This window comes from Clarias gariepinus, chromosome 6 (genome assembly GCF_024256425.1).
Source record: "Clarias gariepinus isolate MV-2021 ecotype Netherlands chromosome 6, CGAR_prim_01v2, whole genome shotgun sequence".
Lineage (NCBI taxonomy): Eukaryota > Metazoa > Chordata > Actinopteri > Siluriformes > Clariidae > Clarias > Clarias gariepinus.
In genome coordinates, this window is record NC_071105.1 from 15,096,687 (window position 1) to 15,110,288 (window position 13,602).

Below are 13,602 nucleotides of genomic sequence, written 5' to 3' on the forward strand. Positions count from 1 at the left end.
AACGTAAATCTTTGGGAAGAAACAGAGCCGAGTGTACACAGCATTAAACCCACTGATGAAGATGAAATTAAAAGAGGGAGATGAATATAGTTTGGCTCCAAGATTTATGTGTCCCTGTCTAGTAAAGAGAAGGCTGACTCTGGCAGCTGGAGCAGATTAAGCAGTGCCAAGGTGCTGACGTGAAAAACAAACCTTCAGAATAAATGGGGTAGTCACGATGGCAGCGTGTGACAGAGGAAACGTTTTGCTGCTCTCACAAGAACCTCTAACGGAAGGTGGCCAGTCAGGTGTGTATTTTAAACAAAATATTTTTGCATCAACACCATTTATTCATTGATTTATGGGTCCACTAAAGTTTTCTGGCTGAAAATCAGCTCTGACTTAAAAAGAAAAAAAAGAATGACTTTGAGACTTTTAGTTTCTTAAAGCAATAAAAATCAGTGGAGAAATAAAACACTGATAAAAGGTAAACACGAAAAAGGACAGGAGAAAATGGAAAAAGGAGAGGGAGGAGAGAATTACGAGCAAGTAAAAGAGGAAAGAAAAACAAGATGGAAAAAAACAGGCGATGAGAGGACATGATCAGGAGAAGAGTTACGCTCCGTACCTCTGGCAGTTCTGGATGTGTGTCCTTGGTCTTCGAGCAGAGGGACATTTCGCAGTGCAGGAACAACAAGGGTACTTTGAACATTGTCCTGAAGTCAAAGCTGAAGCGCTTTCTGTCCACTTTCTGAGGGTAGTAACGGACAGACTCGTCCTTGGGACAAACGTTCTCAATGAGGGTAAAATCAGAAGGCACCTCATGATTAGAGTTGGCAGAGATGTGGCATGTCTGAATCATGAAGCTCAGATCAGGATCTGCTTTAGTAGCTGAGATCTGGACAGGGAGAAAGACAGAAAGAAATAACCATCACTCAGTATCCAAAAAGCATATAAACACACAATTACACATATACAATTACACACACACACACACACACACACACACACACCACAATCTTCAAATCTTCAAGTAAATGGTATTTGTGTTCTCTGATATTTCATAGTGTACCCTAGTATGGTTATTTTAATAAATCTAACAGAATTAATTGGAAAGGAGAAAGAAAGACATGTTGGACACAGCATTCTTTCATAATATGGAGTAGAACTGCTTTAATACACAATTTAATATATATTCTTTTTAAATCACATTGCATCTTTGCACAATCTATAATCTATAATGTTGTTATGGCAATACTTTATATTTTACCCAAATGTATTACTTATATACTATACAAACAGCTATATATGTACATATGCATATTCTTCTTTAATTCTGGATATTCTGCACAATTATTATACAATTAAACAGGATATTAATATACTGTATTCTATTTCTAATACCTACAATACTGCAACTTCTATACATAAGAACTTCTGTACATAGCACTAATATGGAGCGATAAAGAAAACAGACTCATAACCTCAGTGCAGTTTTGCATCAAGTTGATGAATCAGCCCTTTATGGCTCAGAAGTACTAATTCACACTGCTGTACAGTCAGGTACATTTCCATTTCCAAACCAAACATTTGCTGTTTTGAAACCTAAAATTATCACCTTTTCATCCTTTACAGTCCTGCTCTAATTGCCTAAAAAAAGTTTTTAACATAAAAATTTAATGTGAGACAAACAAGTTACCTTCTTTTTCTTAATAATCTGATAAAAATCTTCTTATATTTTATTATGCATATTGTTATAATCAATGTAATTTTACTATACATACTATATATATACTATAAGATACATTAATACCTTAATTAATTGCCTTGGTACTATTACACTAATTCTGCAAACAATAATAAGTGTCTAGCATGAATTGTGGTGTTTGTAACATTTAGGGTGACTGGTTAAGCACATTTCTGCCATGATTGGTCTAGCTAAAATCAAATGGGACATAAAACACACAGATGGACTGACTTGATTCATAAAAATTGCTTTAAAAATCCAAAAATGGATTTCAAACACATGCAATGTATAAGTGCATATGTTGTGTTCCATAAATAGATGATGGACAAGAGTGTGTCAAATGTTCCCAGGAAGATAATTCAGATATGTGAACATGGAAAATATATTCATACTGCTTCTTTTCTTTTCTTTTGTAGATGTATTTGTGAATATTTTGTTATTTATTTGCAGATTATGTAATAAAATGACACTAAAGCCATTTACTGCCTGAGGTCTCATTGTGCAGTGAACTAAAGTATTATGAATAAATCTGTATCAAGTCACAGGGATCAAAGGTCCACATCCCAACCCAGGGCGTCTACATATGCTGTATATGAAATTCTGGAGGTATATAGGTATGCATGGTTTAACTGTAACCTAAATAGGCATACAGGCATACAGGTATGGTTTAACTGTAATCTAAGCTTTTCAGTGCAAGGAGCAGTCTAAGACAGATGCTATGCTTTCTAGGAAGTGTTTGTTAACTTTAGATAGAAACCATTACTTTAAAGCCTTAATTCATGCCTCGAGTCAGACTGAAAAGAAAGGATTAAACTTGAATGTAAAACATCATAAAAAACATACAGAATCCCTCAGACACACACAGATAGCAAAACTGACTTAACATTTGTCCATGTCTAAAGAAAACCCTCAGCCAAATATGATATTTACATAAATCACCTTGTAGGACATGCACTTTTTAAGTTCACGTCTGTGGTTTTGCCTACATCTACCTGCCTAATACTGCTAAGATAGAAACGTAGATTTACCATCCTGCAAACTGATGCCTAAATCACAAGACCTTTAAAATTTTTACATTTTAAAATCAATTGTATTATGATGTATCCCAAACCAATTTTGTGGAAATTATGAATAAAACTTTCCATTATAAAAAGGAGACTTCCCTAGCCCTTTGTGACCACACATGCCTTTTCATTTAAACTACAACTTCTGGATTAAAATGCTTGTGTATAAATTAGACCCACATGTGTTGTCTACTGTTGTCAGAGGGAACCCGAATCATTTACTCTTTGTGATCGCTGCTGTCTATTTGCTCTCTGTAAATGAATAAGTAAGTAAGCATCCCCATATTATGTAAGTACAAGAAACATTTCAGTGCACAGTGAGTATCAGTGGCTGGATTAGGGGCTTTCACAATGTCTGCCTGAGGCACTTTTTTCCTCTAGTGCTGTTGTCACTGTAAATTGTCAGCTCTCCTTGTAAACGACATACTGTATGGTTAGATATTAAACATATGATGTATCTATACAAAACTGTTGAAATCTAAATGTACTTTTTTTGCCTGTTCATCTATGTTTCCCAGTCTGTAAACACAGAGAAAAGACATATGGAACTGGAGCGTGATCAGTATGCTCCAGTTCCATACTGGAATTAACTTGCACCAGTTTAGAAAGTGGTAAGCTTTAAATATTATTACGAAAGTGTTTATGGAATAGAGTTTATTTGTATCTGTATTCTACCTCCACATAAATGGACTTGTTCTCCGTGACCTGGAAGAAGGAGGAAGCTTGTTGATGTCGAAACAGGCTGGTGTCGTATAGCTCCATGCTGAATGTCACGTTTTCCATGTGTTCATGCTGAGCATTTAGCCGAATTCTAGGAAGGTTTGGAAGAGCATTTTCAGCCTGACGGTAGCTGCAGTTAAACTAGAGATGGAAACACAGAGTGGAAGAGATACTGTAAAAACATCAGCACAAGTTAGCTGGGCTGCAATGTGTTTAGAGAGAGAGAGAGAGAGAGAGAGAGAGAACACTACGTTGCAATGGTAAAAGAGTGTGGCAGTGATCCAGACCAGCATGTCAAGAGGAGTTTAGACACAGACACCGTAAAAAAACATGAAAGTCCTTTTGAGCCCTTGAACTTTTTTTACTATCACTATGGGAGTCTGGGAAATGTAGTCCTAGGGCTGAAGCTCAGCAGGCCCTTCTAATGCATGTGTATATCAATTGGTATGCTTGACAATGCCAACACGGACAATGCCTTTTTATGGTTAAGGCTACACAAAAGAGTGTTTGTATAGTCTATAGGCTGAAATACAAGCGGTCAGATGAAACTTCTGATCTGAAACATTATCTAATCATAAATTACGTCTATATATTGTACATATTTTTGCACAAGTTTTATGGCTTGTAACAATAGCCTTTTTTAGGGATCTCAAATAGTAATATTCTGTGTTAAAATTTATATCACTGTGGACTAAAGGTTAGGTTTGCAATCCTTGGGAAAATCCACTTAGTCTGCACTGTCTATGTGTTCTAGTTCCTAAGACAGTGCACACTACACATATTTAATTGCTAATAGAGTTTCACTGACGTAGCTCGCTTTGGAGATGGGGTTATTTGGTCTTGGATGGCAGTGACATCCGATGGACTCCAGTTGTGAAACTTAGACAGCTGTGTGGTACAAAGCCCATGCTGTTGAAGTCAATGTGTAATGTATTAAGTTTTAACCAACTAGTTTCATGCTAAAGAACCAGAATGTCAGAAAATGGAAGTGATCAGCGGGCTGAGCTGGATGAAACCAACAATTAAACTTGTTTACATGATCATTATAAAAAGTTCATGTGGAAAAATCATGACGTCTGTGAGTCTGTGGTTTGGGAAAGAAAAATACATTTTACTAGCAAATGCAAGAATCCAAGTATTGCTAATGAAAACTTCCTTTATGCAACTACTCAGGTAAAATTAAAAATTAAAAAAAACATCACACAGTGGAAAATTCACACACATGATTAAATAAAACTGGTGCTCTGCATCCAGTGGAAAAAAGTCCAGTGGCTTTGGCACCAGCATCAAGACATCCATTTTGTTGAAAAATATGGATTTGGATTATGAACTTTTTAGAAATTTATAACTGATTGATTTCTATGCTAGAAAATCATACCATGATGGTAGACTGGTGTCCAGACGATGTTCTTTCTGGGAGGAGCACGTCTCCTGACTCCAATTCTTCATCGTCCGACGGCCAGCCGCTGCCATAGCTGCTCTCTGACTGCTTAATTACAATCTGTTGATCATAAAGAACTTTAATCCACTGCAGTCCTATAACACTGACGCAATCAATCAATACATGAATAATAGTCTTTCCTTTATAATTTGCTTATGTCTGTGTAAATGTGTGAGAGCATGTAGGAGCCTGCAAGAGCCTGGAAGAGCTCAAAACCATATGAGCTGGAACTAAGACGTGGAAATGCTCAGGAGTTTTAACATTGCTGGTCCCGGGGTGGATATCCTGAGCATATTTTTCACATTTTAACGCATAATAAATGGAATCAGCTTGACCCTTATGAGTTCAGCAGTGATAAAGGCTTTGAGAATGTCGCCTAATCAAAATGAAATCCTAAGCTTGGTTATTGGCTGGGATCTTGTAGATGATTCTCAGCTTAGACTTGGCCACATCTTTGCTCTGAACACATAGGACACGATTACCAGCCGCCATCTAGACCCTTCGTTCACACCAAAGCTGCAACAGTTGGGAATGTGCCTGAATCTAATGGAGCAGGGCTCAAATGCGTTGTATCAAATTTCCCCCGTGAATTATCACAGGACATCAGTGAGGAAGTGACTCATTGAAGTTGAGTGGAAAACTAGCGAATCTGATCAGAACTCGGACAGAAAGAGTCAGAGCAGTCACAGAGCCTCAGCTGACCCTGATCGCCCTTCTTTCTTTTTAATTCAAAATAAGTCTACACTTTATTAAAGGTGTCTTTATTTTTAAATGATCTGTAATCTTTATCGGTTTATTTAATGGTAGGACTGAACATAATCATAGACCAGTTTATTAAAATACAGTACAAGTATAAACATAAATAGCAACAGTAGAATACACTGGTAAATTACCATCTTTGTTTTAGAAAATTGCAGAACATTATTTTGTTGAGGGTTTAGCTATGTAACCTTATCATTTTATGATTATATGCATTTTCTTCAACTGGTTTATTACTGCCTTTAAGGCTTTCCATATGAAGGGTTTGACTGATAAAATGAAATAATTTTTGCAGTTACTACAAACTGATTTGTGCATGTTTTCTTTGAGTCACAAGGGTGTTAAAAGGCACAAATGCCAAAAGATGTTACGTTAAAAATTGTTACGGTAATATCAGTGTGAATTTTGTATGATTTTGCAAAACGCTATAAATGCATCTTCATTGCCAAAACATATAGCAAATTCATGCTTTGTTTGTGTTTCTGTAGCACGTCATTCTGGCAGCAAATTAAAGTAAAAAAAGCATTAAAGTAAAACTGGTAGAGAAGGAGGCTAACATTCTGTATTGTTTTGATCTCCAAAATCTCCATGTTTTGTGAAGATCATAAGATTAATTAAAAACAAGACAAAAGTTCAATTTACAATGCATCATTAGCCTCTGTATGTACCAGTTAAACTTTCGTAGTTGATGTCAACTTCTTATTATAGTAGTTCATGACTGCTTGAGAATCCGCAGAGGCAATCAACTGAGAGCAAACGTCTTTTTCTTGGCTTCTCAAAAAAGTCCACTGAATACATTTAGCCCACTCATGTCAGCCACTATTTTGCCCAGACTGTAATTTCACATGACAGATAAAAGAAATGCGATTAAACTTTCAGGACACGTTGTGTTTTACTGCTATTATCATATTATATACTATATTATATTATTATTTCAAATGTTTCATGGTAAAATTCCTGATTTCAGCATATAATTAGTAAAGTGCTGATTCTGACACGTTATATCCATAATTTGAAAATGGTGTGTCTGAATAATCCCTTCACTAATTATTTAAAGAATATGCTGGAATCGTGAAGTTTAAATATTAATTATGAAAACGCTAACTAAGAAATTATTCAATCGGTAAATAATGAGAACTGTTTTTCTGGAACTTTTCTCTTTATTTATCCCTCTCTTTTTTTTTTGCACTTTTAATCTTTTTTGTGCTTTTTTGTGGTTTTCGGACAAAAAAAATAAGCAACATAAGCAGATGTAGTATTTTTTAGTGCACAAGTAAGCTTTGGTAAGAAATGTATGAATTATGTTTATTTTTTCCCCATGGTAAGGCTGACTTTATTAATGATACACCAATTTTATGTATCAAGTTTAATGGCCAATGTATATATATATATATATTTTTATTGTCTTTTTTTTAAACTTAACCAAACTATAACTATATATTTCTGTAATTTAGAGTTCAGTACAATAAATAAATGAATATATCAGTATTTGTTAACAACCTTAACAAACTCTAGATCCATATTTTATTTGATATGTTTGCATCCATTTTCTTTTTTATGTTTTTATGATTTATATGAGTACAAAATTACTGTCTATTATTTCTAAAAAACATTTATTTGTTATACTTACTGAATTGATGTAGAGAACTATTGGGCTGGGGTTGTGCGGGGGGTATTTTGTCGTTTGACAGCCAGACAGTGGAGTCTCTAGGATGTAGTGTGTGGCGTTAGATGTTGCTTTGCATTGTGGGTCCTGCAGGGTTATATTGGCTTTATTTATACCTGCCGCCTGCAAAAAAAACCAAAAACAAATACGATTTTGAAATAATTATAAACAGATGTGTAGGAAACGGTCCTGCCTACATAATGGCTGAGCCAAAACGTTAAACATCTTTCTACATTCCTCACATCGCTTGCATGTAGAAGAGATAAGCAGGTCTTTAATTTGAACACAGACAAGGGCTTAGGGCTCAATCCAAAAGTCGAAAGCATAAAACCACATATAAATAATAAATACTGTGCTTCTTTGGCACATTTTTTAAGTGTGAGCGATGCCTCTAAAGCAGATTGGTTGCAGTACAGAGGACGTGTGGTGCACCACAACCTCGCTGTTTTTTACAAGGACTGACATCATAGAGTATCATTCACACACAAACACAAATTCTGGGAATATTCACACAGCTTCCTATGTGAGAAGAAATACAGGATGTTCCAGTGAGTCGATGAGTGAAAAAGTGTGTCAGCAGCAACAGATGTAGCTTACTATAAAATTTCCCCAATTCCATCAGTGACTTTTCACTTGAATGCATCAGTGTGAAATACACTACAAGTACTATTTCACATTTCTAAATCAGTTACATATCCTAGAATAAGGAAATCAGGAAATCAGAAATATTAATAATAGCATGTCTTTATGCTACTGTATACTGTCATGCTGTACATTAACTCTAAATCGGACGAAGAACCACATTTGATACCTGTATTTATGCACATATTTACCATACATGCATTTAGCTTTAAAGCCAAACTTTGTAAAAAAAAAAAACAAAAAAAAAAACTCACAAGGTAAAAAAAGTTCTTGGGAAAAGATGTATTAATGTAAAATTGAATATCCAAATATTTCAATCAGTGCCCTATAACAGGTTAAAGTATGGTATGGGACAAAAACAGACTTTTGCAATTGGCAATTTATAAGATGATCTTTTTTTTTGTTGCAATCCAAGGCACAGTGCTTTAACATTTTTAAGGTTTTTATAGTCTCGCTTACTGGTTGCCTTCTGAATCAGATGTTCAACCCTGAACTAAAAGGATATGCCTTTAAGCGAGAACTTTTGTACCCATCAGAAGAACATCTGTACCCACACCTGGCTCCAGCCGAGTTGAAATCTAGAGATGCTGCTCACAATCTGAAGATTTTTGGATGTTTAATTCCAGCCAGTAATGAAATGATTGCAGTGCGGCAATCCTGCTTTTTTTTTTTTTTTTTACAACTCACTTCCTATTTTTAATGTGCAGTAAGCTTTAATGATGGCTGTATACTGAAATCTTGGCACATGCTTGCATGTTTTTTCTGCATGGATATTATTTTTCACATATTTATAATACCTGAACTATAATGTTCTATATTTATAGTGGTTACCTGCAGGCTCTCCTTGTCAATGCTGACCAACATCCTGCTCTCCTCGCACTGCACGCTGAGAAGCCCACTCAGAGTTCCACGGTGCTCCTCAGGACCCCGACGTGACAACTCCTGCTCCTCCAAAGAAGTTGAGAACGGAAAGGATGGATTATAGTCCCCACCCGGAGGAAAGAAGAAGGGCAGGTCGGGACGGGTTTGTTCATGAGAGTCGGTGTTTCGAAGGATAGAAAGATCTGGGGGGAACATGCTCTCTAATATACCAAACACTTCTGTAGAGGACGGAAACCCTTTAACTGAAAGGAAAAGAAATAGTATCTTAAGTCATAGAATTATACGGTTATCACTCACTCACTCACTCCTCAATCATTTCACGCACTCAAAATCATGTGTAAGAAATAAAATTATTTTTTAATGTAGTAAAATAGTTTTAATTACAAATTAATTGAATGGAATGAAAAATTGTTAAAATACTTACACAAGAATATATATAGTGGGGCAAAAATGTATTTAGTCAGCCACCAATTGTGCAAGTTTTCCCACTTAAAAAGATGAGAGAGGCCTGTAATTTTCATCATAAGTATACGTCAACTAACAAAATTTCATCTCAATACTTGATAGATAAGTAAATAATAATGACAGAGGTCAAACGTTTTCTTTAAGTTTTCGCAAGGTTTTCAAACACCGTTGCTGGTATTTTGGCCCATTCCCATAGAGCAGTGCTGTTTTGGGGCTGTCGCCGGGTAACACAGACTTTCAACTTCCTCCAAAGATTTTTTTATGAGGTTGAGATCTGGAGACTGGCTAGGCCACTCCAGGACCTTAAAATGCTTATTATGAAGACAATCCTTCGTTGCCCAGGCAGGGTGTTTGGGATCAGTGTCATGCTGAAAGACCCAGCCATGTTTCATCTTTAATGCCCTTGCTGATGGAAGGAGGTTTTCACTCAAAATCTCACGATACATGGCCCCATTCATTTTTTCCTTTACACAGATCAGTCATCCTGGTACCTGGCATGATGTTTCCACCCCCATGCTTCACAGTAGGTATGGTGTTCTTTGGATAAAACTCAGCATTCTTTCTTCTCCAAACACTAAGTTCTCTTTTGGTTTTATCTGACCATATGACATTCTCCCAATCCTCTTCTGGATCATTCAAATGCTCACTAGCAAACTTCAGACGGGCCTGGACTATACTTGCTTAAGCAGGGGGACTCGTCTGGCACTGCAGGATTTGAGCCTCAGATCGAGGGAGATTATCAGTGGTCTTGTATTTCTTCCATTTTCTAATCATTGCTCCCATAGTTGATTTCTTTACACCAAGCTGCTCACCCATTGCAGATTCAGTCTTCCCAGCCTGGTGCAGGTTTACAATTTTGTTTCTGGTGTCCTTTGACAGCTTTTTGGTCTTGGCCATAGTGAAGTTTGGAGTGTGACTGTTTGAGGTTGTGGACAGGTGTCTTTATACTGATAACAGATGGTATTAATACAGGTAACGAGTGAAGGACAGAGGAGCCTCTTAAGGGAGAAGTTACAGGTCTGTGAGAGCCAGAAATCTTGCTTTCTTTTTTTTTTTTGTAGGTGACCAAATATTTTTCATAATAATTAGCAAATAAATTCTTTAAAAATCCTACAATGTGATTTTCTGGATTTGTTTTTCTTATTTTATTTGAGGTATAACTATGATGAAAATTACAGGCCTCTCTCATCTTTTTAACTGGAAGAACTTGCACAATCGGTGGCTGAATATATATATATATATATATATATATATATATATATATATATATATATATATATATATATATATATAGTAGTTCCCCTAGTATGCTTTGACAATTTGTCAACAGTGAGCTCACTAAGACTCTGCACATTGGATCCAACTTTGATCAAATCCAATGTCAATGGTAGACAAAAATTACAAATTTGTCAATATAACAAAGTCACTTCCATTTAAAATGAAACCCAGATTTAGAATTTTTAAAGTGTGGTCTCTTACATATTGACCCCCCAGAGATACAGTGGATTATCTATGTAATCTTCATGTAATCAATATAAGTACCTGCTTCTCTAATACGCAGGTGGAATATGTTAGCCACGGCGGTGTTGGTGTAGGAAGTGACGGGGTTGTAGTTGTTTTCCTCAGCCCACTGGATCAGAGCCTGGGCTCCTGCAGGCAGCTTCTGCTTCACCGCCTTAGTCACTTGCATCAGTTGCTCAGTACTAGCATTCAGGCTAACGCTGTCTGATGTCTGTAGTATTAAAAAGAAAAAAAAGCTCTAAATTAAGGTTAAACAGGGTACACTACATATATATATATATACATATACATGGGTTGGACAATAAAACTGAAATACTGGCAAATTTAGTCGGAGGTTTCATGGCTAAATTTGACCAGCCTGGTGGCCAATGTTTATTGATTGCACATTCCACCAGAAAGAGCAGAGTGTGACGGTTTAATTAGCAGAGTAATAGCACAGTTTTGCTTAAAATATTGCAATGCACATGACATGATATATCAGAGTTCAAAACAGGACAAATTGTTGGTGCGCATCCCACTGACACATTTGTGACCAAGACAGTAAATCATTGTGATGTATCAAAAGCCACGGTATCCAGGTTAATGTCAGCAGACCACCAAAAAGGACGATCCACATCCAAAAGGAGTAACTGTGGATGCAAGAGGAAGCTGTTTGAAAGGGATGTACGGGTGCTAACCCAACTCTCCTGTTTCCACCAAAACTATTTGTCTGGAGCTCCCCAGGGTCAATGTACATGGCCGGGCTGCTATAGCCAAACCTTTCCCAAACATTGGTTTCAATGGTGCCAGCAGCAAAAATCTTGGGCGGTGAACAATGTTAAATATATATTGTTCTCTGATGAGTCCACCTTCTCTGTCTTTCCCACATCCGGGAGAGTTACGGTGTGGAGAAGCCCAAAGTAGTGTACCATCCAGACTGTTGCATGCCCAGAATGAAGCATAGGGTGGATCAATATATGGGCTTCAATATCATGGCATTCCCTAGGCCCAATACTTGTGCTAGATGGGCGCGTCAATGCCAAGGACTATCGAACCATTCTGGAAGACCATGTGCACCCAATGGTTCAAACATTTGTATCCTAAAGACAGTGCCGTGTATCAGAATGAGAATTCACCAATACACACAGTTAGACTGGTGAAAGAGTGGTTTGATGAACATCTCCCATGGCCTGCACAGTCACCAGATCTAAATATTGTACCACTTTGGGGTGTTTTGGAGGAGCGAGTCAGGAAATGTTTTCCTCCACCAGCATCACATAGTGACCTGGCCACTATTTTGCAAGGAAAATGGCTCAAAATAAAAAAAACGAATTGATGCTGTATTGGCCACAAAAGGAGGCCCTTCACCATACTAATAAATTATTGTGGTCTTAAACCAGGTGTTTCAGTTTCATTGTCCAATGTATATTTTCTAATACAGTGAAACCTCGGATTGCGAGTAACGCTGTTTGCGAGTGTTCCACAAGACAAGCAAAGATTTAAAATAAATTTTAACTTGGAAAATTAACAAGCTTGGTTTACGAGTACCGAGTATCATGTATCACACATCAGGATCACTTGATCACGACTGAGCCAATGTTATTTCTCTCTCTTGCGCTGAGGAAATTGTGGGTAATCGTCTCCCCTGCTGTGTCTTAGTGCGCGTCTCTTTCTGGTATAATCAACATTCATGCATGCGTGTACTGTTTACTCTAACACTGTGACAACGTGTGTGCGCGTAAAACATATTTTATTTGTGTCTGCATGTCTGTGTGTACAGCGCGCATGTAAAGCAAAAGCCAGTCTCATTAGAGAGGTTAAAGATCCACACAAACACACACACACACACACACACACACACAGACCCCTTCTACTTTTGCCTTCACAGTCATACACACTCTTTCTCTCTGCTCTACACAGAAACACTGCTCTGCCGCGATTCTTTTCAAAGGTAAAGTGCAGGTTAATTTGTTTTATTTTCACTTTACAGCAGTGACTCCTTCAGTGTGTCGCTCAATCAAGTGTCATTAGAAAGATTTCTTGTTTATTTTTCCGATAAAACAGTGTTTCCGTTGTGTGCACGTTGTGTGCACGCTGTGTGCGTGTGTCAGTTGTGAAAAGACTGGAGAAGGGTAACGGGAAGGGGGAGAGGGGGAGGGGCTCCTTACTTTAGCTTTACACACACACATACGCAGCGCCTGCACTTTACTTTTTTAAAGTATGTACTTATTTTTTGGGGCTGTGGAACTAATAATTTGAGTTTCTATTATTTCTAATGGGAAAACTCAATTTGGATTATAAGTGTTTTGAAATACGAGCCCGCTTCCAGAACTAATTATGCTTGTAATCCAAGGTTCAACTTTACTAGACAGAAAGAGAGTTAGAAAAACAAAAACTAAGAACAATACACAATACACATTCCCTAGAGCTTTGAAACTTATAGCAACAGATAATAACTCATGCACATTGCTGTAAATGCACATCATTGTACCGAACATAAACTTACACTGCATTTCAAAATCTTGTTAATTAGCATCTGGACAGGGTTCAATATATTGGATTACAGAGGCATTGCACATTTGTTGTTCCTGTTTGTCCTCTGTTGGCAATTTGATTAAAACTGTGGGTTATAAACCTTCATTTCCCACGCTAATTTTCTCACACCCGCCACCAGTCTGCCCACAGTAGCAGGGCTTTGAGTTTATGAGGATATCATATCACATGCATAGCTGGCATT

General features: G+C 37.1%; 1 protein-coding gene across 2 annotated transcripts in view; it reads right to left on the bottom strand.

Moving 5' to 3' along the window:
• Positions 1 to 13,602, bottom strand: part of tgfbr3 (transforming growth factor, beta receptor III) — a 107,667-nt gene that overhangs the window by 19,139 nt on the left and 74,926 nt on the right. For both annotated transcript variants that reach the window (XM_053499584.1, XM_053499583.1), the window contains exons 8-13: positions 10,908 to 11,097; positions 8,850 to 9,142; positions 7,341 to 7,499; positions 4,889 to 5,011; positions 3,466 to 3,651; positions 608 to 877 (exon numbers count right to left, since the gene is read on the bottom strand). In XM_053499584.1, the coding sequence (XP_053355559.1) occupies positions 608 to 877; positions 3,466 to 3,651; positions 4,889 to 5,011; positions 7,341 to 7,499; positions 8,850 to 9,142; positions 10,908 to 11,097 (1,221 nt within the window). The remainder of the gene's footprint in view (positions 1 to 607; positions 878 to 3,465; positions 3,652 to 4,888; positions 5,012 to 7,340; positions 7,500 to 8,849; positions 9,143 to 10,907; positions 11,098 to 13,602) is intronic.